We start from the raw sequence: 22,583 nt of genomic DNA, 5'->3' as shown, positions 1-22,583 counted from the left end.
AAAGGCCTTGTGTAGTTTAAAAATATAGAGCATATTCATGAAAGGCTAAGAATATTGCAGAGGGACCTACAAATAAGTAGACCAGATCTTACACATGCATTTTTGTTCTCTGTTTAAGAAGTAGGCATGGTATTGATATTAAATGCAAATTAGTCTATAATTATCTGTCAGACTATATTTAAGATTCTAAATGCAGGCCCAGCACAAGAAGTAAGGTCCTTTGCCTGTTGTTTTAAATGCATAGTAGATTTGGGGCCAAGTTTATCAACTTGTCGGTAAACAAGAGGTGGGGAGGAGCTACTTAAAAAATTATAAACAGATTGTTATGGCTGTTTATTTCCATAAACTTGGATAAGTATACACGCAAATATAATTTGATTTCTAAGTAATAGTTTGAATTGTTTTCTAGGAGAGAAGTATATGTGTGGAGAGTGTGGCCACAGCAGCTTGTAGTTCATTTAAATTGCTGGGTGTAGTTGGGATGGCTTCGGTAGCATTGGCTAGGAGCAGCGTAAAACTTAGTGGTCTGTCCCTTCCCCGGTGGCTGAGATTATCCTTTTGAGCCACACTGAATTTAATAGAGTTAATATTCCTCTTTCAAAAATAAATAGTAGATATAACATGAAGATTTTTAATTTATATGTATATATATGTGTACATGTATATTTATATATGTATATATCTTTATTTTAAAAGCTACCAATTGTATAAAGCAAATTGAAAGTTTTTCAGTGTACTACTGAAGAGTCATACCAACTTGTTTCCTGGTGTAAATTGTACTGGGTCAGTTTCTCCAGGGGCAGGAAGTTGTATGGTAAAGCCAGAATTTGTGTGTTCAACTTGTTTTGACTCTCCAAAACTCTGATTCATCATTAGGTTCTTCAGAGAATGCACGGCAAATTTTTTTGAGTAAACCATTGTGACGTGTGAATGTTTGTGATTTTTGTTATTTCTGTGCCATATTTTAGGTGTTCTCGGAACATCTGAATTTGCCTTTTTGCTTTCTTCTGTCGATATTCTCCTTGTGGTGAAAATATTCCTGTGAGGCGAGCTTCCTTTCAGTAGGCAATATGTGTAACTAATATAGTTAAAAAAATTATTATTTTTATGTAAAACTGATGCATGCTATGGTAAACAGATCGGAGCAGTGCTAAGTGTATGTAGGAAAAAAGATAAAAAGCCTCTGCTCTCCTTCCTCCATCTTTAGCCATGTCCCCCTAATCTGACCGTAGAAAGCAGTTGGTGTTACGTGGTGTTTGGAAGACCTCTCTTGCCTAGGTGCCCGGGCAGTAGTGAAAGCAGAGGGAGAAGTCAGGGAAGGCATGGCCACTGAACCCGTTTAGATGTCAGGCAGGGATTCCGCCCTTATTTCCTGTAATGTTAATTAATATTGATAATCTTAAACTTCCATTAGTTTAAGATAACTGTAATTGAATTGTTAGTGAAACACTCAAACAGTTAATTGCATTGTCAGGTTGGTAAAGTTTTGATTTGTTGATCTTGTAAGGAAATAAATAATTGGAAATTGAATTCACATAACCTTAGGGCTGGGAGTAATGTTGGTAATTATCATCTGTGGAATTTTATGATGAGATGCACAGTATACTTACTATAGGCTTGTTATAACTCATTATCTTTCCTTTAGTTTTCAGAACAACTCCAAGATAGCTGTTATTTCTGCTTTGCAGAGGAAATTTAGGTTAAATGTGAATTAACGAACATAACGTCGCAAGACTAGTAAGTAGTGGTGCTGGCGTTGTGCCTTGGAAAGGGCGTTCTCTTTCCATTGCAGTATGCTCTGCTGCTTCTATCTAGTCTGTCTTATTTTCCAGATGAGGAAATTGAGGCCTGGAGAAGTCAAGTGACTTGCCCAAGGTCACACAGCTGATTAGTAGCAACATTAAACCAAACTTTTATCTCTGGACCCTTATCTCAGGACTCTTGGTCCTGGCTGGTTATGCTACATTTTATTGAAGTACTGTGGACCAAAAGACCATATGCTGTGACCACTGGATACAAATGCTTCAGAACTGATACATCAGCAGTGGTGTTTTCTAGTATGTATTAAAAGGTTCCTTCTCTCTCTTTCAGAAATTATAAAGAGCTCTGATGGGCTATTTGGGTGATACCCAGTGCAGTGAACTGCAGGTGAGTAAGGTCTGGGAGAGCCTTATTTACAAAGCAAGAACTTGATAATGCCTGAGGAAAAGACAAAAGAGACTTAATCTAGAGGAGGGTGTCTGGTCAGCAAGATGAGGTGGGACAAGGTGGAGGAAGTAGGGCACTGGTGCAGCAGTGGTGACCTGACTGAATTGGCTACTTCTGGAGCAGACTGGATGATGGTGAACCTACTCCAAACAGACTGCCTGACGCTTTGTCAGTTTGTTTGAGGAGAAGTGCGGGTAGGTTAATCTTCCACTTCTGTTTTGAATGAGTAACTGCACAGGGATTCAACCTATCTGCATATGATTGGATCTTCAGAGGTCCTTCAGTTTTTGTGTCAGCATTCTTGAGTGTTGATCACCCAGTGCTCTGATGAACGGGTTAAGTATTAAATTGTTTGTTTTCCCTGTTATCTACTGTGTGTGTATTGTCATGAATGACTGTATATATCTGCATTTTTGAGGATCTAGATGCCAAGAACATATCAAAGGAAACAAAAGGTTAAACTTTTTTCCTAATGGTTGTATTAGTCCTTCAAATTATTTGTTTTTTGCTGAAATGCCCTAAGAATAACATTTTAGTCTTGAATATTTATTATTTCACAGTTAGTAATCTTCTTGGTCCATTATAGTATCTTGGCCATTCAGTATTAAACTAAGAAAACGGTAATACTACAGAAAAACAGAAGACTGTTTTAATATTGTTCTTGTGGGGCATCAGTGCTAAAATTATTTTTTGATACATTTTTAATACTAGTCCCAGAGACTTTAATGAGACAATGCTATATACTTTTAGGGTTTATAATTAAACTTAGGCTTGGCTACTTATTGATTGCTAAAGTAAAACGTTGTTTCTTGAGTTAGGGTAGTTTGCACATTCATCCCCCCGCAGGTTCATGGGGGTGATCAGAAGACTAGTTGAGCTGGTTTCTTGGTCCTTGGAAAGCTGGGGTCTGGGTTGTCATAGGTCATTGTGATAAGAAGTGCATGAGCGTTCTCAGTTAAGGCCAAAGTGAGCAGTAAAAGAGAGGTGTGGTCCTCTTCCTGAGAGTATATCGAGTTTGCATCCTGGGACCCCTAGTTTCCTTAGTATGGTAGAACTTTCTCTCTTAAATTACAAAATAATTTAAGAATTGTTATTAAGTAAATTGTTAAGTATTTGGGTTACTACCCCTAAAACAGTTGATTTTCTTTTTGGCATTCTGTTAAAAAAATATATATGTATAGATATATATCTATATCTATATATATACACACACACACACACACACACATATATATTATTGTACTCATTTTTAATTATGATGCATATAATTTGAATTTTTCTTATTTATTAGATTATGAAACATTTCCATGTTATAGTTGTCACAATTTTAATTGACATGATTACACTTTGAGAGACTGCAAAATATTTCATCAAGTCATGCCGTCAGTAATTTACTTCAATCTTTTTATGTTAGATGTTTATGTTGCTGGCTGGTTTTCAGTTAATACTTGAATCTATGTTATTGTAGATATTGTATTTTTTTCTGGCTAATTATATCTCTAGGATAAATTTTTGAATGCATTATTGTGTTAAATGGTATGAATGTTTTTATGGCTTTTGATATATATCGCCATACTGTTTTTTAAGAATGTTATACCAGTTTGTACTACTAACAGATATACAGACGAACCTGTTTCACCACAACTGGATATAAATACATTTTTTCCTTAAAAGTTTTTGCTTATTTAATCGTGTAAAGTGGCATTTGTACTTCTTTGTTCTATAACGTTGAATTTTTCTCTTTGAGTCTCTTCATGGTGAATTGTTTGTTCATATCCTTTGCTATTTTAATCAGTAAACTATCGATGTGGGCTTTGGATGGTAAGGCACGTATAACCAGCTAATAAACAGGTGCTTATTAAAAAGATGATCAGAACATGTTCAGTGAGAATGTTCAGAGAGAGTCTAGTCTAGATGGTAAATTTTCTTGAGAATAGTGGTTGAAGGGGAACAGGTGAGTTATTCCAAGATTCAGTTCGGCAAATGTTTAGTACGCATCCGTGTGTACCATGTGTTGCGTCCTCTCAGTGCTTCTCAAGTCATCATGGCATATACTTGGTTGAAGGAGGGGGCTGCTTGAGGCTGCTAGAGGCTTGACTTGTTGGGACTTTGGCTCTGAAGTCGCTTTGTGGAGGGCTGAGGGGATCACTGACTAGAACGTCTTTAGCTCATTCACGGCATACCACAGTGCCACGGCACTTTGAGAAGCTCTGTTCTGAAGGATACAAAGATGAATAAAACATCATTTCCTCTGACAAGGAACGAATCATCTAGTAGAGAGAGTAGGGGCACCAAAACAAGAAAGGACTAATAGGAATTTGAAGGGTGCTGTAAGAGGGGTTCAGACAAGGTGCTTAGGGGTTCAGTGGAGGGAGTGATACTGCCCCCTTGGGGATATAAGCTAACACTTCAACTGAGGAGGTGGCATTTAAATTGCACCACTGTGAAATTGAGGCGCCATGGCAAGAAGGGGGCATTCTGGAGGGAAGGGTAGCTTGAGCAAAGGCTGAGGGGTGGTGTTGGAAATGAGGTGGCTGTCCGGAAACTGCGTATCCAAATTACCCGGACCCTGGGTTACATGAAGGAACATAGCGGACAGTGCGGCTGTTGAGAGGTCATGACTGGGTTTTGGAGAATGAATATGATGGATTGTCAGTGAGGAGAAACTAGAGACAGCGTTTTCAGTTGGGTTCCTGGTATTACTCCAGGTGAGGGATGATGAGTGCCTGAGTTGGTGTACTTGGGGATGAAAGGAGGTGGTGGAGTCAAGAGGTATTTTGGAGGTTGAACAGAGAGATGTGGTGACTGATTAGGTAGGAGGGGAAGCGAACAGTCAGTTCTATGTCTCAAGTCAGAGATGATGCTGAGGTTTTTATGGTTGGATGGCTGGCAGAATGGGGCAGCAGGAATACAGAAGTCAGGAGGAAGAACAGGCCTTAGGGGTTTAGGATAGAGAAAAGACGAGTTTGGTTTTGTGAGTTTAAGGAACTAGTAGAAAGGTGAAATCAGAATCTTAACCCTGGAAGGAACAGATGAGGAAGTTCAGGGCCCAGAGGAACTAGAGGGACCAGTGAGGTCTCACAGTTAGATAAAGCAGAGTGTAGACTGCAGCTGCCTGATTCCCAGTCCAGCACTCTCTTCACTGCCTCAGACTGAGAATCTTCTCTGCGGTGTTTTCCTCGCACCCAGGTGTGCTCAATAGGAAGCTGGAAGTGGCAGAGCTTATGTTGGGAGTGAAGAGTTTATTTCTTAATTACATTTTTTTTATTATGGAAAATTCCAGATGTATAGAAGTGGAAAGGGTATAATCAGTCCCACTGTACCCGTTGTTCAACTTTAATAGTTACTAATGCTGTTTCATCTGTTTCCTCCCTCTCCATCAGTTATATTGAAGTAAATCGGATAGAGTGTTTTGGTGAACCTGAACTCTGGGTATCTGTAGTTAAGGAGAATTGAACAGTTCAGTAGGGTATGTTCTGAGCTTTCTGGGTGGGGGTCTAGAGTGAACAGAAGTAGTATTAATTGCCAGAATTCCTGGGCAAATCACTTACGTCTTCTGAGCCTTCGTTTGTCTGTGAGATGGAGGTAATAATGGCAGCGTCACAGAATCACCTGAGATAAGGTGTAGAAAACCCTCTGTGAACTGTGAGCCTGAAGTGACGCAGGTTTTAGTTGTTGGTAATAACAGAAAGGTGATGCTGTTCCTTTGGGCTTCTGTGTTGCTGGCATTCAGTACATTTTTATTATTCAGCAAAGAATTATGTGAGGTACCTGAGGCTTCAACAGGGAACAAAACAGGCAAAATCTCAGCTCTCCTGGAGCTCATGTTCTAGGTCTGGAGTATAATAGGAAGCTAATACCTTAATAGTGATTAGTGTGGGCCAGACACTGTTCTAAGTGCTTTCATATTTTACCCTATTTAATTCTTGCAGCAATGCCTTGAAGTGTAGCACTGTTATTATTCCCATTTTGCAGATTTGGAAATCAAAGCAAATGTTTAAGCAGATTGCCTCAGGTCACAATGCCAGGATTCATATTGAGGCAGAGCTGGCTTCAAGCCTATACTCTTACCCCTGTGCCATTAGAACTCTTCAGCTCATTCATGGCGTACTAGTGTTTGATACAAATAAAAAAGGTAGGCCCTGATTGAAATTATCCCTAAACAAGTAAGTGTTCTCTTCTTGTGGGAGAAAAAAGACAAAAACAAATGAAAAAAATGGCAGTACACAGTTCTCTGTGGATGGGGGTATATTAATATTCTTACATTGACAAGTATTTTTCTTCCTAACTTTTTATAGGCTTCACCAACTTTCTTGGTTTCTTTAGATACAAATGGCCACCTCAGTGGAAGGAAGTCATTTTCCTGCTGGTACTTGGGAAGAATGGCTTCTTGAATGAAGCCCTTCTTGTTTACAATTCTTCTTTTTCTCCTGCTGCTCTCTCCTTACCTTGGGGCAGTTCCCTTCTCTGATTTCCCCTGTTCTCTGCTCCTCCTTTTGCACACAGCTGTGGTGTCCCTTCCCAGTCTCACCAGCTGCCCATGTTCTCAAGGATTTCCTTCCTTCTGCCTTTGCCTTCTCTTCCCTGGCCTGCCTCTGTCAGTCACCTTGGGCCTTACCCTCTGTTTTGGCTTTTCTGAGTTTATTCATTGGGACGAACATCAGGACCAATTTCCCGCCCCTGGCTCTGGCGCTGCCCTGCCAGCTCTTGTTTCTCCTTCATGGGCAGGGAAGATTGGGAAATGGGCAGTGAGCATTCCTTAAGTTTGCATCGGGATTAGGACATGGGTCTCACTCCTTTTAAGGAGGGTTAGGAGGGTATTACGGCTTGCATACTTGTGGGGTTTTTTTTAATATTGTTAAAATATACATAACATAAAATTTACCATTTTAATCATTTTAGCATACAATTCGGTGTCATTAAGTGCATTCACATTGTTGTACAGCCAGCACCACCATCCATCTCCGGAACTTTGTCATCTTCCCAAATTGCAGTTTTGTACTCATTAAACACTAACCCTCCATTCCCCTCTCCCTCAAGCACCTGGCAAACATCATTCTACTTTCTGTTTCTAAGAATTTGAATAGGGTCCATTCATACCATAGGTACCTCATGTAAGTGCACTGATACAATATTTGTCTTTTTGCGACTGGCTTATTTCACTTAGCATGTCTTCAAGGTTCATCCATATTGTAGCATGTGGCAGCATTTTCTTCCTTTTTAAGGCTAAATAATATACCATTGTATGTAAATATATTTTTAAAAATTCATCCATTTTTTTGATAGACACTCGGGTTGCTTCCACCTTTTGGCTGTTGTGAATTATGTTGCTGTGAACTTGGGTGTATACATATCTGTTCAGGTCCCTACTTTCAGTTCTTTTGGGAAATGCCCAGAAGTGGAATTGTTAGATCATATGGTAATTCTGTGTTTAATTTTTTGAGGAATCCCCGTATTTGTATTCCATGGCAGTAGCACCATTTTATGTCCACCAGAAATGTAAAAGGGTTCCAATTTCTCCACACCCTCACCAACAGTTATTTTCTATTTTTTTGATAGTAGCCATCCTAATGGGTGTGAAATGATAATATATACTTGTTTTTAAAGGTGTTTTATGTAGAATAATAGAATTTCAGGACTAGAAATGGTATTAAAGATTTCTAATTCAGTTAGCTGTAGACAGCAACGAATGTTCTCATATGTCTTAGCATTTTCACTTCTTACTCAGTTGGAAAAAGGCATTTTGGGCAGATGGGTGTCTACTGGATCTTTGGCTCAAGATGAACTATGTCTGACCCAGGCAGGGTACATGGAATGCAGCTTTGTAAGAGATCTGCTCTTCTCTTCTGCCAGTGACTCTATTTCTTATACCTCTTTACAGTTTCCAACTGTGTCTTCTGGGTTATTTAATCTTCTTTCTGGCTTCTTTAAGGGATAAGGTAATTGTATTCAAATAAACATATTGGACTTCCCTGGTGGCGCAGCGGTTGGGGGTCCGCCTGCCGATGCAGGGGGCTCGGGTTCGTGCCCCGGTCCGGGAAGATCCCACATGCCGCGGAGCGGCTGGGCCCGTGAGCCATGGCCGCTGAGCCTGCGCGTCCGGAGCCTGTGCTCCGCAACGGGAGAGGCCACAACAGTGAGAGGCCCGCGTACCGCAAAAAAAAAAAAAAACCCCCACAAATAAACATATTTATTTAAAAAAACTAGGTAAGTTAGCAATTAATGAGCCCAAGATCAGTATAAACTGCTCAGATGATTAAAAAGACTGTATTCAATATCAATTTGAAGGAAACCTAAATATTACTCCTGGATGTTAGCTATAATTCCTTACTATGTAAAATAAGTCACCCCTTTTCAATCTTTTTTTTTTTAATTTGGAGGAGATGAATTAAGCAGCATAAAATAAAATATATTTACGAGAAGATTATAACTTCTGGATTAGTTTGTGTTTTGAATCTTTTTTAAGTTAAAGAAAACTGTTAGTTTAATTTATATTATGAAAATCTTTACGCCTACAGCAAAGTTGTAAGAATAGTATAATTAATACCCAATTGTTAGCGTTATGTCATAATTTGCCTTGTCTCTCTTTCTCTGTCAAATAGCTAGAATTTTTCTTTTTCCTGAGCCAGGTGAAAGTAAGTGGCAGACATCTTAGATGGCATTTCATTCATACTTCACCATGTGTCTCCTAAGAATGAGGACATATTTCTTCATAAACATAATACCATTATCACACCTAAGAAGATAATTCAGTAATACTAATAGTTATACTATCAGATATCAAGTCCATGTATAATTTTTCCTATTTCTCCCCAAAATATATTTTATTTCTTTAGTTTCTTTTTTTTAAAAATTTATTTATTTAATTTATTTATTTTTGGCTGCGTTGGGTCTTCGTTGCTGTGTGCGGGCTTTCTCTAGTTGCGGCAAGCAGGGGCTACTCTTCATTGCGGTGCGTGTACTTCTCACTGTGGTGGCTTCTCTTGTTGCGGAGCACAGGCTCTAGGCGTGCGGGCTTTAGCAGTTGTGGCGCACGGGCTTAGTTGCTCTGCAGCATGCGGGATCTTCCCGGACCAGGGCTCAAACCCGTGTCCCCTGCACTGGCAGGCGGATTCTTAACCATTGCCCCACCAGTTATTCTTTTTTTAAAAAATTATTTCCTCATTTGTTTTTATGTGATGATGCCTTTATTTATTTATTTTTTATTATTGTTTATTTTTGGCTGTGTTGGGTCTTTGTTGCTGCACGTGGGCCTTCTCTAGTTGTGGCATGTGGGGGCTACTCTTCGTTGTGGTGTGCGGACTTCTCATTGTGGTGGCTTCTCTTGTTGCGGAGCATGGGCTCTAGGTGCGTGGGCTTCAGTAATTGCAGCACCCAGGCTCAGTAGTTGTGGCACACAGGCCCTAGAGTGCGTGGGCTTCAGTAGTTGCAGTGTGTAGCCTCAGTAGTTGTGGCTCGCGGGCTCTAGAGCGCAGGCTCAGCAGTTGTGGTGCACGGGCTTAGTTGCTCCACGGCATGTGGGATCTTCCTGGACCAGGGCTCGAACCCGTGTCCCCTGCATTGGCAGGTGGACTCTCAACCGCTGTGCCACCAGGGAAGCCCGGTATGCTTTTGTGTTAATTATGCAGTTGGCTCTCTTGCGTTGATTTACATTTTATTTATAAAGCTCAACTGCTTTGGATTATGATGTGTTTACAAGGCTACACAGATAATCTGGAAGGGAAAATGAAGAAATACAAATGACAGAAAATGTTTTATAATAATAAAATTTTCTTGGCAAGCAGCAACCTTTTCTCAAAGTCAGTCTTTTAATATAATTTGCTTGCTTCATAAATATGGGTTTTTTGTTTTTTCATATCTTTATTGATTAGTAAGCATGTTAAATGACTTGGGAGGAATCTCTCTTCAAGAAATAATTTGGAATTATTGATCCAGAATGCTGACCATTCTCAAAAATGGGCCTGGAAAATCAAAGTAATAGATGGAAAAAAAAATCTCAATTTTAGCTCTTGATATAACTTTTCTTAAATTTAGGGTTTTTTTTTTTAATAATTTAAGTTACTAAAACACATGGTGGAAGGTCCATCAAGATATTTATTTTATGTATTTAAAGCATTTTACTTTGCTGTATTGAATTCCATTCATTCTGGAATTTAGGAGAATTTACCTCTTTATGAAAGAGATTATTCAGAGTAGAAAATGATTGATGACCTTCGCTTCCAGTTTTCTTCTCAATAGACTTAGTCTCCCTTCTAATGCTTCTTGCATACTCAGTAATTTTATAAGTTTTAGAGAAAAATGCAAGTCTGGCTGAATATTAAGCACAGTACAATAAGTAAAGCTTTTTTACTTTGCAGAATATTTTACATGTGTGTCCCATAGATTCATCAGAGATTCTAGTTTTGCATAAAGGCAAGTACATTTCAAGACAATACAACATCCCTGTCTATGACATTGGCATTCGAATGAGAAGTGAATTTGGTTCAGGACAGTTCTTGGAATGCTTGGCATGTAGGTTATTTTAGGTCAACTCTTTCGGAAATTCAATTAGAGTATTTATTGAATGGTTTTAGTGAGCTGAATGGTTGTCATGGGGATATAGATGATATAAAACATGACTCCTATTTATAAAATAGTTGTGTTCGTCAGATAAGGCATCTTACATGATGTATTTAATCCAAGATAATGGATGAGTAAGAGGCAGATCATTCTATAGGAAGTAATTTTGGTTTTGAGAGAGGCATTCTTAGGGAAATAGGCCTTGAAGTGTTCATTTAGAGCTGGGCAGGATTCAGGTCCGGAGAGAGGAGGGAAAGGATATTTGGGTAGAGGGAAGGGCATTGGCAGAGCCTCAGAGGCCTGACGGTCCCTGGGGCCTGTGTGGGAATGGTGGGAAAGTTGGGTTGCAGTCAGCCTGTGGGTGGCCTGGACGTTGGGTAATGAGCATGGCTGTCAGTTTATGGGCGCCCTCTCTAGAGTGGTCTGTAACTTGCTTCCTCCCTGAGGAAGTGTGACATGCTTGTGCTAGCTGCAGTGTCTTCCCCACAGCTGTGCTGTCCACTGAGGAGAAGGGGGCCTGCTCTGCCATGGCTTCCTTACTCCTCAGGGTATGGCATGTGAGTTATTTTAATAATGTATCAATCTGCTTTTTCTTTCTTTTGTCACAATGCATTTACTTTCTAAAGTGGTCTTGTTTTCAGGATAATAATTGGGTTTCCACAGGGAAAATAATAATGTATGAGGCAAATTACTGACTAAAGGCAAATTACTGACTTAAAAATATGAATCTCTAATTTTTTTTCTAGTAGTTCTTCTTTTGTTTAAATTTTTGTTTTGTTCGTTATGTAAAGAAACTTATGTATAGTAATTTCTGCTCAGGTGGATAGTGGTAATGTTTAGCACAGCTCATTGGTCTTCTGAAACCTTTACAAATGCAGTCTGATTCATTCCAGCCAAGTTAATTATGAGGTAGATAATTTTTTTTCCCTAATGGAGACAAATGTAAAAGACAGAGATACAGAAATCATCTTCAGTTTAGATTGAAGAAATTTTAGTTACTACTGTTTGTTCCTGCTATTTGATCACAGTTTATTTTTATTTTTTGAAGTCTGTCTCTAATCAAATAAGATTTAATTTTTTAGAAGTAAAAGAGGACCATGACTAAATTAATAAGAAAAGTTAATTTAGGACAATAATTGATTTTTAAAAATATAAAAGTATATTTCATGACTTGATTTCAAGATGATCTGGCGGTTATCCTTACACTGTTGCAGAAGGAAGTCCACAGTGGGACGAGAATGGTGCTTACAAATCACCTCCCTTATTATCTATTACTGAACATGTCTTAGTCCAGGCCAGTCTGCCTGCCACCTCGGTGGTACACTGTTGACTTCATTTTTCTTCCAGTATTTACTTTTGGTCCTGGACCAGTTATCTAGCTGTGATGGGATTCTTCAAAAGTATCCTACATTTTGTACCTAGTGAACTAGTGATTGTTCTGTTTGCAGACATTCTTTCTGAGGCTCTGCTCTTGCCTTGAAAACCTGCATTTGCAGAAAGGGAAATGTATAGATTTCCCTTTTAAATTTATTTATTTTTATTTATTTTTTATTTATTTTTGGCTGTGTTGGGTCTTCGTTTCTGCGCGAGGGCTTTCTCTCGTTGCGGCGAGCGGGGACCACTCTTCATCGCGGTGCGCGGGCCCCTCACTGCCGCGGCCTCTCTTGTTGCGGAGCGCAGGCTCCAGACGCGCAGGCTCAGTAGTTGTGGCTCACGGGCCCAGTTGCCCTGTGGTATGTGGGATCCTCCCAGACCAGGTCTCGAACCCGTGTTCCCCCCATCGGCAGGCAGACTCTCAACCACTGCGCCACCAGAGAAGCCCAGGTTTTCCTTTTATTAACAAACTTATCCTTCTTTATCTCTTTCCAGTTTTTTTTTTTTTTTTTTTTTGCTGTACGCGGGCCTCTCACTGCTGTGGCCTCTCCCGTTGTGGAGCACAGGCTCCGGACATGCAGGCCCAGCGGCCATGACTCACGGGCCCAGCCGCTCCACGGCATGTGGGATCTTCCCGGACCGGGGCACGAACCCGTGTGCCCTGCATCGGCAGGCGGACTCTCAACCACTGCGCCACCAGGGAAGCCCCTCTTTCCAGTTTTTAAAAACCGTGTCCATTGTGATATTGGGATTCATATTTTTAAAATAATTTAAAAATTTTATTCTTAAAATTATCATACACTAAAACTAAGTTTTTTCTTTTATTCTGTTAATTTCACACTTGTAGTTTGTGCAACCATCACTACAATCAGAATACAGAATAATATTATCACTCTCCAGAATTCCCTAATGCTATCCTTTTATAGTTAACTGTCCCCGTCCTATAACCTCTGCAACCACTGATCTTTTCTCCATTCCTATAGTTTTGTCTTTTTGAGAATTTCATATAAATGGAATCATACATGTAAGCTTTTGAGACTGGGTTCTTTTACTCTGTCTTTGAGATTCATCTAAGTTATTGCATGTATTGAAAGTTTATTCCTTTTTATTACTGAGTAGTTTTCCATTGTCACTCATTGAAGGACATTAGGGTTGTTTCCAATTTTTAAGTTACGTATAGAGCTGCTGTAAACATTTGTGTACAGACTTTTGTGCAAACATAGTTTTCATTTCTCTGTCTCTAGGGTAGCTGTCTCTGGGGAGAGGGGATTGCTGGGTGATGTAGTGAGTATATTTTTAACTTTATAAGAAACTGTCAGCCCTTTTTCCAGAGTGTCTGTACCACTTTATATTCTCCCACTAGCAGCAGTGTATGAGAATTCCCCCTATTCCACATCACTGATACTATCAGTGATTTTAATTTAGCCATTCTAATAGGTATGTGGTAATATCTTATCATGGTTTTAATTTGCATTTCTCTGATGACTAATGCCATTGGACATCTTTTCGTGTGCTTATTTGCCATCATTAGATCCTCTTAGTGGAGTGCCCGTTAAAATGTTTTGCCTAGCTTTTTTTTTTTCTTTTTTTGCGGTACGCGGGCCTCTCACTGTTGTGGCCTCTCCCGTTGCGGAGCACAGGCTCCGGACGCGCAGGCTCAGCGGCCATGGCTCACGGGCCCAGCCGCTCCGCAGCATGTGGGATCTTCCCGGACTGGGGCACGAATCCGTGTCCCCTGCATCGGCAGGCGGACTCTCAACCACTGCGCCACCAGGGAAGCCCTGCCTAGCTTTTAATTGGGTTGTTTTCTTACTGTTGAGTTTTGAGAATTCTTTATATATTTGGATACAAATCCTTTTTCAGGTATGTGATTTGCAGTTGTTTTTTTCTCAGTCTTTAGCTTGGCTTCCTATCCTTCTAACATAATAGTGTCTTTCAAAGAGCAAAAAGGTTTAATTTTGAGAAAGTCCAATGCATAAATTTTTTTCTTTTTTATATTATACTAAGATGGGTAGATTTTAAAATAAGTTTCTGTTCTATAAAAGTGGTGAAAAGTAACTTAGTGATGGGAATGTTCTCATAAAGTTGACTTTGTGGAAGGTGCAAATGTTATTTTCTGGCAAGGTAGTACTATATAATATGCTCCTTAGTCTTGGCAACACCTAGGACTTCTGTTTAACCAAAGAATGCAATTGATTGAGGTTTGTGAGGGTTTTCACACTTTTTAAAAAAATGATGATCACTAATGTGGTTAAGTATGTATACTTTCATAATGCAGAACTATGTAGGAATTAGTCCTTAAGACTCTTCCAGGGTTAAAATATTACATTCACATTTGATGCTTTTGGGAGTGCCTGAGTTTGAGTTTCTGCTTCACTGGAACAGCATGAGAACTTTGAGTGTAGGTTCAGATTCAGTGTCATGGCTAAAAGCACGAGTTGCATCAGAATATCTGCATTTGAATCCTGCCTTTTATTAACAGTGTAACTGTGGGTGAGTAACTTAACTTCTCTGTGCTTCAGTTTCCTTATCTGTTAGTGGGAATGATAATAATAACATCCACCTTGTAAGGTCGTTTATGAGGAATCAAGCAGATTACATAGTATAGTCATTTCAACAGCCTCTGGCCCACAGTAGGCATTCAGCAAATGGCTCTTGTTATTATTTTTATTATTATTGCTGAAATAGCTTTATGATAAAATTGTTTAAACAAATGTTTTGGAATATTTTCAAGAGTCGGAATAACCACGTATCACAGTAAGTCATTTCTCTCCCATGCCCACTTTTTTCTCTTTGCACTTATTATTAATCAATACCTGTGACCAGTGTTTTTAATAATCATGTGTATATACACTGTTTTACAAGACAACTGTCAGTTCATTCCATTTTTCACATCCTGTGAGGTACTAATCAGATATACATATATACATCAATTCGCTTCAGCTGCCTGAAATACCAACCTAAATTGGCTTAAGCTGGAAAGAAGTTTGAGTTAGGCTCACCTAACTGCGAAGTCAGGCACAGCTGGCTGGATTCAGGGCTCAAGTAAAGTCATCAGGACTCAGGTTCTCCCCACGAGTCAACTCTGCCTTTCCTTGTATGGACTTCAGTTGCAGGAGCTGTATGTTACAAAAATGGCTGTAGCATATTCACCCCCTGTAGCCTGTCAGCGTTTAGATTCAGCCGGAAAGAGTGCCTGTCTCTTTCCCAGAAGCCTCAGCAAAAGTCTTATGATGTCTCATTGGCTCTTATGGGGTCACATGTCTGACCTGGAGCCAATCACTGTTTGAGGCTGTGAGACTGGGATTGGCCAGTTCTGGTCACATGGCACCCCTGGCTCTTTGGCAGAGTCGACCCCACTGGAGCCATGCCGACTGAGAGTCGGAGAGAGGTACCTACTCTGAGGGAATTTGTGGGCTTTTATCACCAGAAAAAGGGATGGACGCTGGCTGGTCAAACGACTAATATGCTATTAGGCTCTTTTTGTAGATCGGCAACAGATCACAGGGGTTAATGGATTTGAATTAGAATCTTGGTTACTGATTCCAGCTTTTTTGTCTGTGAAGTTACATCCTCCAGGAATGCCGTTCCCCACAGGGGCAGGAGTTTGCAGAAAGTTAGTGTTGTGTATTCTTTTGGTGAAAGTTGGATAATTTTTAACACGAAGAGAAAGAGTCGAGGCAAATAGGGGTGGCCCTCGCAATGGGTGGACGTGGTGCTTCTTCCCACACTGGTGGGTTCAAGCGACTCAGCGCCCTTCTCCAGGCCTTTCTGTCCCCGTGGCAGAGGCTGTACAAGACCCAGCTTGGTCAGTGTCTGTCCACCACGTAGCAGGGTCGCGTGCTGTAGACACGGGTGTATCCGTGTATCCTGGCCAAGAGTGTCGGCTACATGGTGAGGTGTGTCTGGGAGCTGGCCTCGTGTAGAGGTAGTTTCTAGATCTGTGTTTTTTGTAGTCCATTTTAGCGTGGCTTGAGACATTGTCTCTCTTTGACCTCGTCTGGCAGTTTTTATTTTACGTTTTTCAAGAAGGCACTTGAACTTCTTCAGGAGTATGTGTAGCCAGGTCACGCTGTTTTCTGAAGAACCAGGGAAGACAGTTACCAGAGACCTGCCTTGTATGGAGAGCTACACTACAGAAGTACCTGCAGTGAGGGTCAGGGAGACCGCAGTTAGAAATGAACTGTTGGGACCTGATTAATTAACAAACGTAATTGTGGTAGGCATCTTCATATCCAGTGCTGAGGTGGGCACCTGAGCCTCCATATCAGAGACATTAACTCTTGAAATTAAGTCACTTTCCCCCATAGCTCCCAGAGTTAGTAATTCTGTCCCTAATCTCTACTTCTGTGTTACTTTTATTGAGATATCCCTGGCTAATATGTTTGGTGATTAATGTTGACGGTAGTCTTTGTGATCTCCCCTCAGAGCCAGTTTTAGGGGTTAGCTTGTCTTCGTCAGCGACGTACAAGTACACTTGTTTCTCCAGTGGCTATTGGGGAGCATAATCATTATTATGATTGCATAATCATAACCATTATTATTTTATCGAGATGGAGAAAATGGGTGAAAATAATTCCTCTGTCAAGTAGATAAAGTAGTTACATAGCATGATATTTTATTTTCTATGAATACAGTGTTGTATGTTGAAATCTGTAAAGTGATTTCCATTTTGTATAAATTGAAAATATGGAATTTTAGTGAAATAACAATAGCTAACTAACACTTACTGAGCACTCACTGTATGCCAGGCATTCTTTTAAGCACTTTACACGTATTATTTCACTTAATTCTTAAGTGAAAATAAATAACCATAGGAGGTAGGTATTAGTTGTCTTCTTGCCATTTTAGAGGTGAGCAAGTTGAGATACTTGAGGCTAAGTCATTTGCTCCAGGTCACACAGCTGGTGAGTGACACAGTTGGTGAGTGACAGCTGGTGAGTTCTGAATGTAAGTCCTCTGGCTCCAAGTCTGTGCTTTGGATCACTGTGCTGTGTTCTCTCCCTAGCAAAGATTTTAGCTCATGTGTTGTTAGTTTTTCGTTTCATTTTCCTTCTTTTTGTAATACTTTCTAGATGTGGGCTAGGAGTTTTATAGAGGAGATTTGCTAATTCTAGGACCTTTGGAATCCATGGATGTATCCATCTTCTGTTGCTGTTATTGGGCAAGCAAACACTGTATGCTTGTTCATACCAGTAGGTCTCAACCAGGAATGATTTTGCCCCCCAGGGGACGTTTGCTGATGTCTGGAGATAGACATCTTTAGTTGTTGTAAGTCAGGAGACGTGCTCCTGGCACCTAGTGGTCAGAGGCCGGGATGCTGCTGAAACATCTTATGAAGCACAGGACAGCCTTCCGCAACGAAGAATTGTTCAGCCCAAAATGTCAATAGCATCAGCTCTGGCCTATAGAATAAGTTACTGATGATCTTGTAATGCCATTCTGATCTCTAATGGGCAAAGTCACGTTAGTAATGTAGAAATGATTACTTTTGATGTTTATTTGATAATTGATTTCCCCAAATTAATGCATGTTTGTATAAGGGACAAAAACACCAACTATAACTTAAATATTTAAGTTCCCCTAAAGTAAACTGGGAATTATAGCCCACTGAGGGAGAGCTGAGGAAGTTTAAAGGGAGGCCATGTAATGCCTGAGGATACAATACTCTAAATATTTGTTGGATTACCTTGTGAATAACACAATTAGATTTCATTTTTTGTGTTAACTTGTCAAATGTATAAACATTTTAAATATCCTGTAATTTTAAAAACCGTGTTTTGGTATTTTTTTTAATAAAAATTTCATACTTAGAAAAGTGGAGAATATTACATTGTACCCCGTGTATGTACCACCCATATTTAACAAACGCTGACAAATACTGAAATCCATTTTGAGCTCTTTCTCATCCCATCCCTTAGGTGTTTCTACATTTTTTGTTATACAAAACATCTCAAAAGTTGAAGGGGCCTGGAACTCTTCCGATGTCTGTCATCAGGCCTCACTCACTGCTGCTGCCTTTTGTCTGCCTGTCAGCTTCTCCCCTCATCTTTCACTGCAGTATATAGGCGGCAGAGGGCAGAGCCAGGTTGTCTTTTCAGAGCTGGAAAGGCCAGGCCGAGAGTGGATATGCAGGCTGGAGGGAGGCGGGAGGACAGTAAGTATGGGTTTCCCCCGATGACTGAAAGCAGAGCATTCCCAGGAAACCTTCCATAAGCCGACATGGCGTAAAGCGAAGAAGCAGTGACCATAGGACACATCTTGCTAACGGATGCACAAAATAAATTGAGCTGAAGCACAGAAGTCCAGTGACAGTTCAGAGCTATGGTGGCTTGATGCTGAGGTGCTGAGTGTGGTTCCCGGGAAGGAGCTGGGCGGTGCCCCTTGCACCCACTTTTGCAGCTCACAGTGCGGATTGCCTCTGTAAGGGCTGCTGCGAAACACACGCCGAACACTGTTTTCACTTTCCCCCCTTTTTTGTAAAAATAGCTATCCTCTTTGGATTTCTTTTGGTTAGGAAAACAGGCACTAACGTGGGTCCTTCTTAAAAGCGAAGTGGCATAAATGGAGCTTTGGAAAGATGGAGGAGACCTGTACCTTGGGGCCATTTGGTAAGGTAGAAAGTGGGGAGAGTGAGCGAGGGTGGGAACAGGCAAGAAGAGCAGTCTCCATCCCGACGGAGATGGTGATAAGAGGTCAGCAAGGGTGATCCTCCGAAGCAGTGTTGTGACTCTCAGGTCCAAGGGTTTTAGGTCTTCTTTGCCCAGGTTTTCTGCTCCCTGCATTATGAGTGATAGAGCTCAGGAGAGGCTGCGCTTGAATTCTCAATCTCTATTACTTGGACTGCTTAGTGGTCTGTTATTAATGGCAATGCCTGCTTCTCACCAGTTGTTCACAGGACTTCTACATGATAGGTTCCTTCTTTTTTTTTTTTTTTTTGACCGCACCATGCTGCCTGCGGGATCTTAGTTCCCCAACCAGGGATCAAACGCTCCCCCCGCCCATTTCTGCCATGGAAGCGCGGAGTCCCAACCACTGGACTGCCCGATAGGTTCCTTCTTTATTTAAACACCTCCCATCATGCTCCATTGCTATGGAATAAAGCCCTCACTTCTTGTGGCATTGGAGGGCATTCTTAGCTCCTCTCCCTCCTTCTCTGACACACGTGGAGTGTATCGTGTGCTTTCTCTGCCGCGGTGGTTTCTCGTGCGTATTCTCTCTGAGAAGCTCCCCTGTGCTCTCCTGTCATCTCTGCACAGTGACCTTGTGTTCTTCTTCTGAGGCCAGTTCATGCCTTTCGGCAGATGGAAGGTATTTCTCGTTATTTTTCACTTGTGCTTTGCCGGTCTTGCTAGAATCTGAGTTTCTCGAAAGGAGTGATGACGTGCTTCCTCATTGAGTTTAGTGCTGCTAACACAGGGCCTGGCCTCAGGAAATGTTTGCTGAACTGAATTAATAGCCAGTTCAAACTTGCCCTTGAGCCAGTGTTTTGTACTGGTGGGAAAAATCCTACATGGTATGGACTTTGATTCTCTGCAGTCTCAGTTACAGAATTATAAGACCGAAAATAGGAGGCTGGGATAGGAAACATTTTTGTACCTTCTGGTTTTTAAAAAAAAGAGACGCCTTCATGGCTTATTACACTTTGTAATATTCAGCATCATGTTTCATTTATAAATTTGATGTATTGTTGGCATGATCCTGACTTACGGTTGATATTTTGCTTGAATTTTAGTGAAGACTTCATAAAATAGGAGAAGCATAGAGTTTGTAGCGTCAGTAGTTGCTCCTCAGCTCTGACCTTGATCAAAAGGCTGCTTGAGAGTAACTATTCAGATAGCTAGTTGGGCCAGTTGAGTTAGGAATGGGGCTAGAATTGATAATTAGTAACTTCTTAAAACCTTTTCTGATTTGTTCTTTCTCCCTGTCTTTAGGATTTTTGTCCCTGAGTCATGGAAGACAGAAGAGCTGAGAAGTCATGTGAACAAGCGTGTGAATCACTTAAGAGACAGGACTATGAAATGACCCTCAAGCACTGCACAGAGGCCCTCCTTTCTCTTGGCCAGTACTCCATGGCTGACTTCACAGGGCCGTGTCCACTGGAGATAGAAAGCATCAAAATCGAGAGTCTTCTTTACAGAATCGCCTCCTTTTTGCAGCTGGTGAGTAAACACTGTCAATGAGCCAGTGCTGAGCCATGTAAAATGGCTGTTTTCCCTGAGCGGGCCTCTTGCTGGCCACTGCTGCTACAGATCACCACATTCTGGGCCGAGGACACGAGTGAAGTGGCTAGTGATTGCTGAGTATCTCTGATGGCAAGTAACTGTGTTTTTAAGCCTTGAAAGTATTACTATCGTATAGCATTTTGGATTATTCACTCCATTCAACAAATATTTCAACCAATGTTATTCACTCAATTCAACGAATGTTTACGCTGCTCTAGGTATCTGCTATACGTTGGTGAAAGAGAAAGAGAAAGATCCCTCCTTCATAGTACTTTTTCTAGTGGGGGGGGCAGACAATAAACCATAGGCATTATAAATAGGTAAACACTTTAGATTGTTAGAAGGTAACAGTCTGCATGGAAAAAAAAGTAGAATAGAGGGTTACTAGGGTTAGGGTTAGGGTTGCAGTTTTAAATTGGGTTAAGATGGGCCTCGTGATAAGGTGATAGGAAGGAGGTAAGGAAGTGAGCCATGTTGAAATCTGGAAGAAGATCGTTACAGGCAGAGGGAACAGTCAGTGCGGAATTCCTGAGGCGGAAGCATGCCTTCCACGTCTGAGGAACAGTTGGGAGGCCCTTGTGCTGGAGTAACGTGCCCAAGGGGGAGAGTGCAACAGGGCTAGATCCTGTGGGACCCTTCAGGCCACTGTAAGGGCTGGTGTCTGCTCTACTTGAGATGGGACACTGTGCTGGGATTTTGAGCAGAGGAGTGGCATGGTCTGCTTTAATAGGAGTTATTTGGCCTTTGTGTTGAGAATAGACTGTAAAAGAATAAGAGCAGATGCAGGGAGACTAGTTTGGAAGCTGTTAGAATAATCTAGGCCAGCGGTGAAGTGGCTCAGATCAAAATGCTAGCAGTGGAGATGGTGAGAAGTGGTTTGTTCTGGTTACAATCTGAAGATAGAACGAAGCAGATGTCCTAATGTACTGAAGGCAGGGAGTGAGAGATATGGAGCAGGCATAGTTTACTTACTTTGCCCTTTTTTTGTCTGAGCAATTGGAAGCGTGGAGTTTCCTTACACTGAGATGAGAGGGCTGTAGGTGGGGAAATGGGAGATGGGAAAGAGTTCATTTTGGACATACTGATTGAGATGACGTTTAGATATCCAGCTGGAGATGTTGAATAAGCAGTTGGAAATGCAGGTCTGGAGTTTGGGAGAGAGGTCTGGGCTAAAGATGTTGATTGGAGAGTCTGTGGCCTGTAGATGATATATAAAGTCTTAGACCTGGGTCAGATCAGCAGGGGAATGAGTACAGGTAGAGAGAAGGGGCGGGCTGAGGTCTTAGTCTTGTGGCACTAGTTTAAGAGGTTGGGAGGAGAAGCAAAGACCTGAAAAGCAGCCCGTGAGGTTAAGGAAAACTAAGAGAGTAAGATGTCCTAGGAACCAATCAAAGAAGGCCTGTGTCCAAAGGAGGGAAGGTTCAGTGTCGGTTGCTGTGGGTGGAGTCGTGAGGATTGAGAATTGACTGAGAAATGACAGTGTGTCTAAATGGGTACATGTAAGTGTATCTAACTGGATCCACTGGCAGTCACTGGTGACCTCCATGAGAGCAGCTTCCATGGAGTGGTGGGTGAAAGCCTAATAAAAGAGAGTTTAAGAGAAAGTCAGCGGGAAGGGAATTGAAATACATGATACAGACAATTCTTGAGGAGTTTGCCCCACTGAAGCACAAAAAAATGGAATGGTAGCTGGTGGGAGAAGTGAAGTGAAGAGAAGGATCTTTTCAGTTGAGGGAAATAAGAGCATGTTTGTTTCTAGGACTGAACCGTTAGAAAACAAAAAATTAATGATGTAGGAGAAATAGAAGAAGCTTGCTGGAGCGCTGTTCTTGAGTAGGCCCTGGAACAGATCTGCACAGGCTTTAGGAAGGAACAGCGATGGCTCACCTGGTAACAGGTGGAAGGCACAGTGTGCCGGGAAGCGGGCAGCCATGGTAGTGGCCATCCGTGGAAAGTCTCTTCTCAGGGCTGCAGTTTACTCAGTGAAGTCATTAGCTGAGAGTGAGGATGGGGAAGAGATTTCTGGTGGCTTGAGGTTGGAGAGGGCGAGGGGAGGAGTGTGAATAAATGGCCTAGGGAAGTGTACTGTAATGTCTGTTTGTAGAATGTTGTGTAAACCTTGGCCAGAGGTAGCTTTACTCTGTGCGTATTAAATTTGCAACATGAGTGATTAAACTTTGAAACAAAGCTGAGCTTTTTGATAAAATCTGTTTTAAG

The 22,583-nt window shown here is 41.2% G+C and overlaps 1 protein-coding gene across 8 annotated transcripts in view; it reads left to right on the top strand.

Moving 5' to 3' along the window:
- The window catches only part of HELZ (helicase with zinc finger), a 155,349-nt gene that overhangs the window by 3,319 nt on the left and 129,447 nt on the right, over nucleotides 1-22,583 (top strand). For 4 of the 8 annotated variants that reach the window (XM_067715449.1, XM_067715443.1, XM_067715446.1 and 1 more), the window contains 2 exons: nucleotides 2,092-2,148; nucleotides 20,076-20,303. In XM_067715449.1, the coding sequence (XP_067571550.1) occupies nucleotides 20,094-20,303 (210 nt within the window). In that variant the 5' untranslated portion in view covers nucleotides 2,092-2,148; nucleotides 20,076-20,093. Of the gene's footprint in view, nucleotides 1-1,645; nucleotides 1,738-2,091; nucleotides 2,149-12,844; nucleotides 13,426-20,075; nucleotides 20,304-22,583 lie in introns of those variants that run through there. The other 4 variants (XM_067715444.1, XM_067715445.1, XM_067715448.1 and 1 more) reach the window with 3 other exon arrangements.

The sequence above is a fragment of the Pseudorca crassidens genome, chromosome 19 (assembly GCF_039906515.1).
Source record: "Pseudorca crassidens isolate mPseCra1 chromosome 19, mPseCra1.hap1, whole genome shotgun sequence".
Classification (NCBI taxonomy): Eukaryota; Metazoa; Chordata; class Mammalia; order Artiodactyla; family Delphinidae; genus Pseudorca; species Pseudorca crassidens.
The sequence above is the reverse complement of the archived record's forward strand: the minus strand, read 5'-3'. Positions and strand labels throughout refer to the sequence as shown.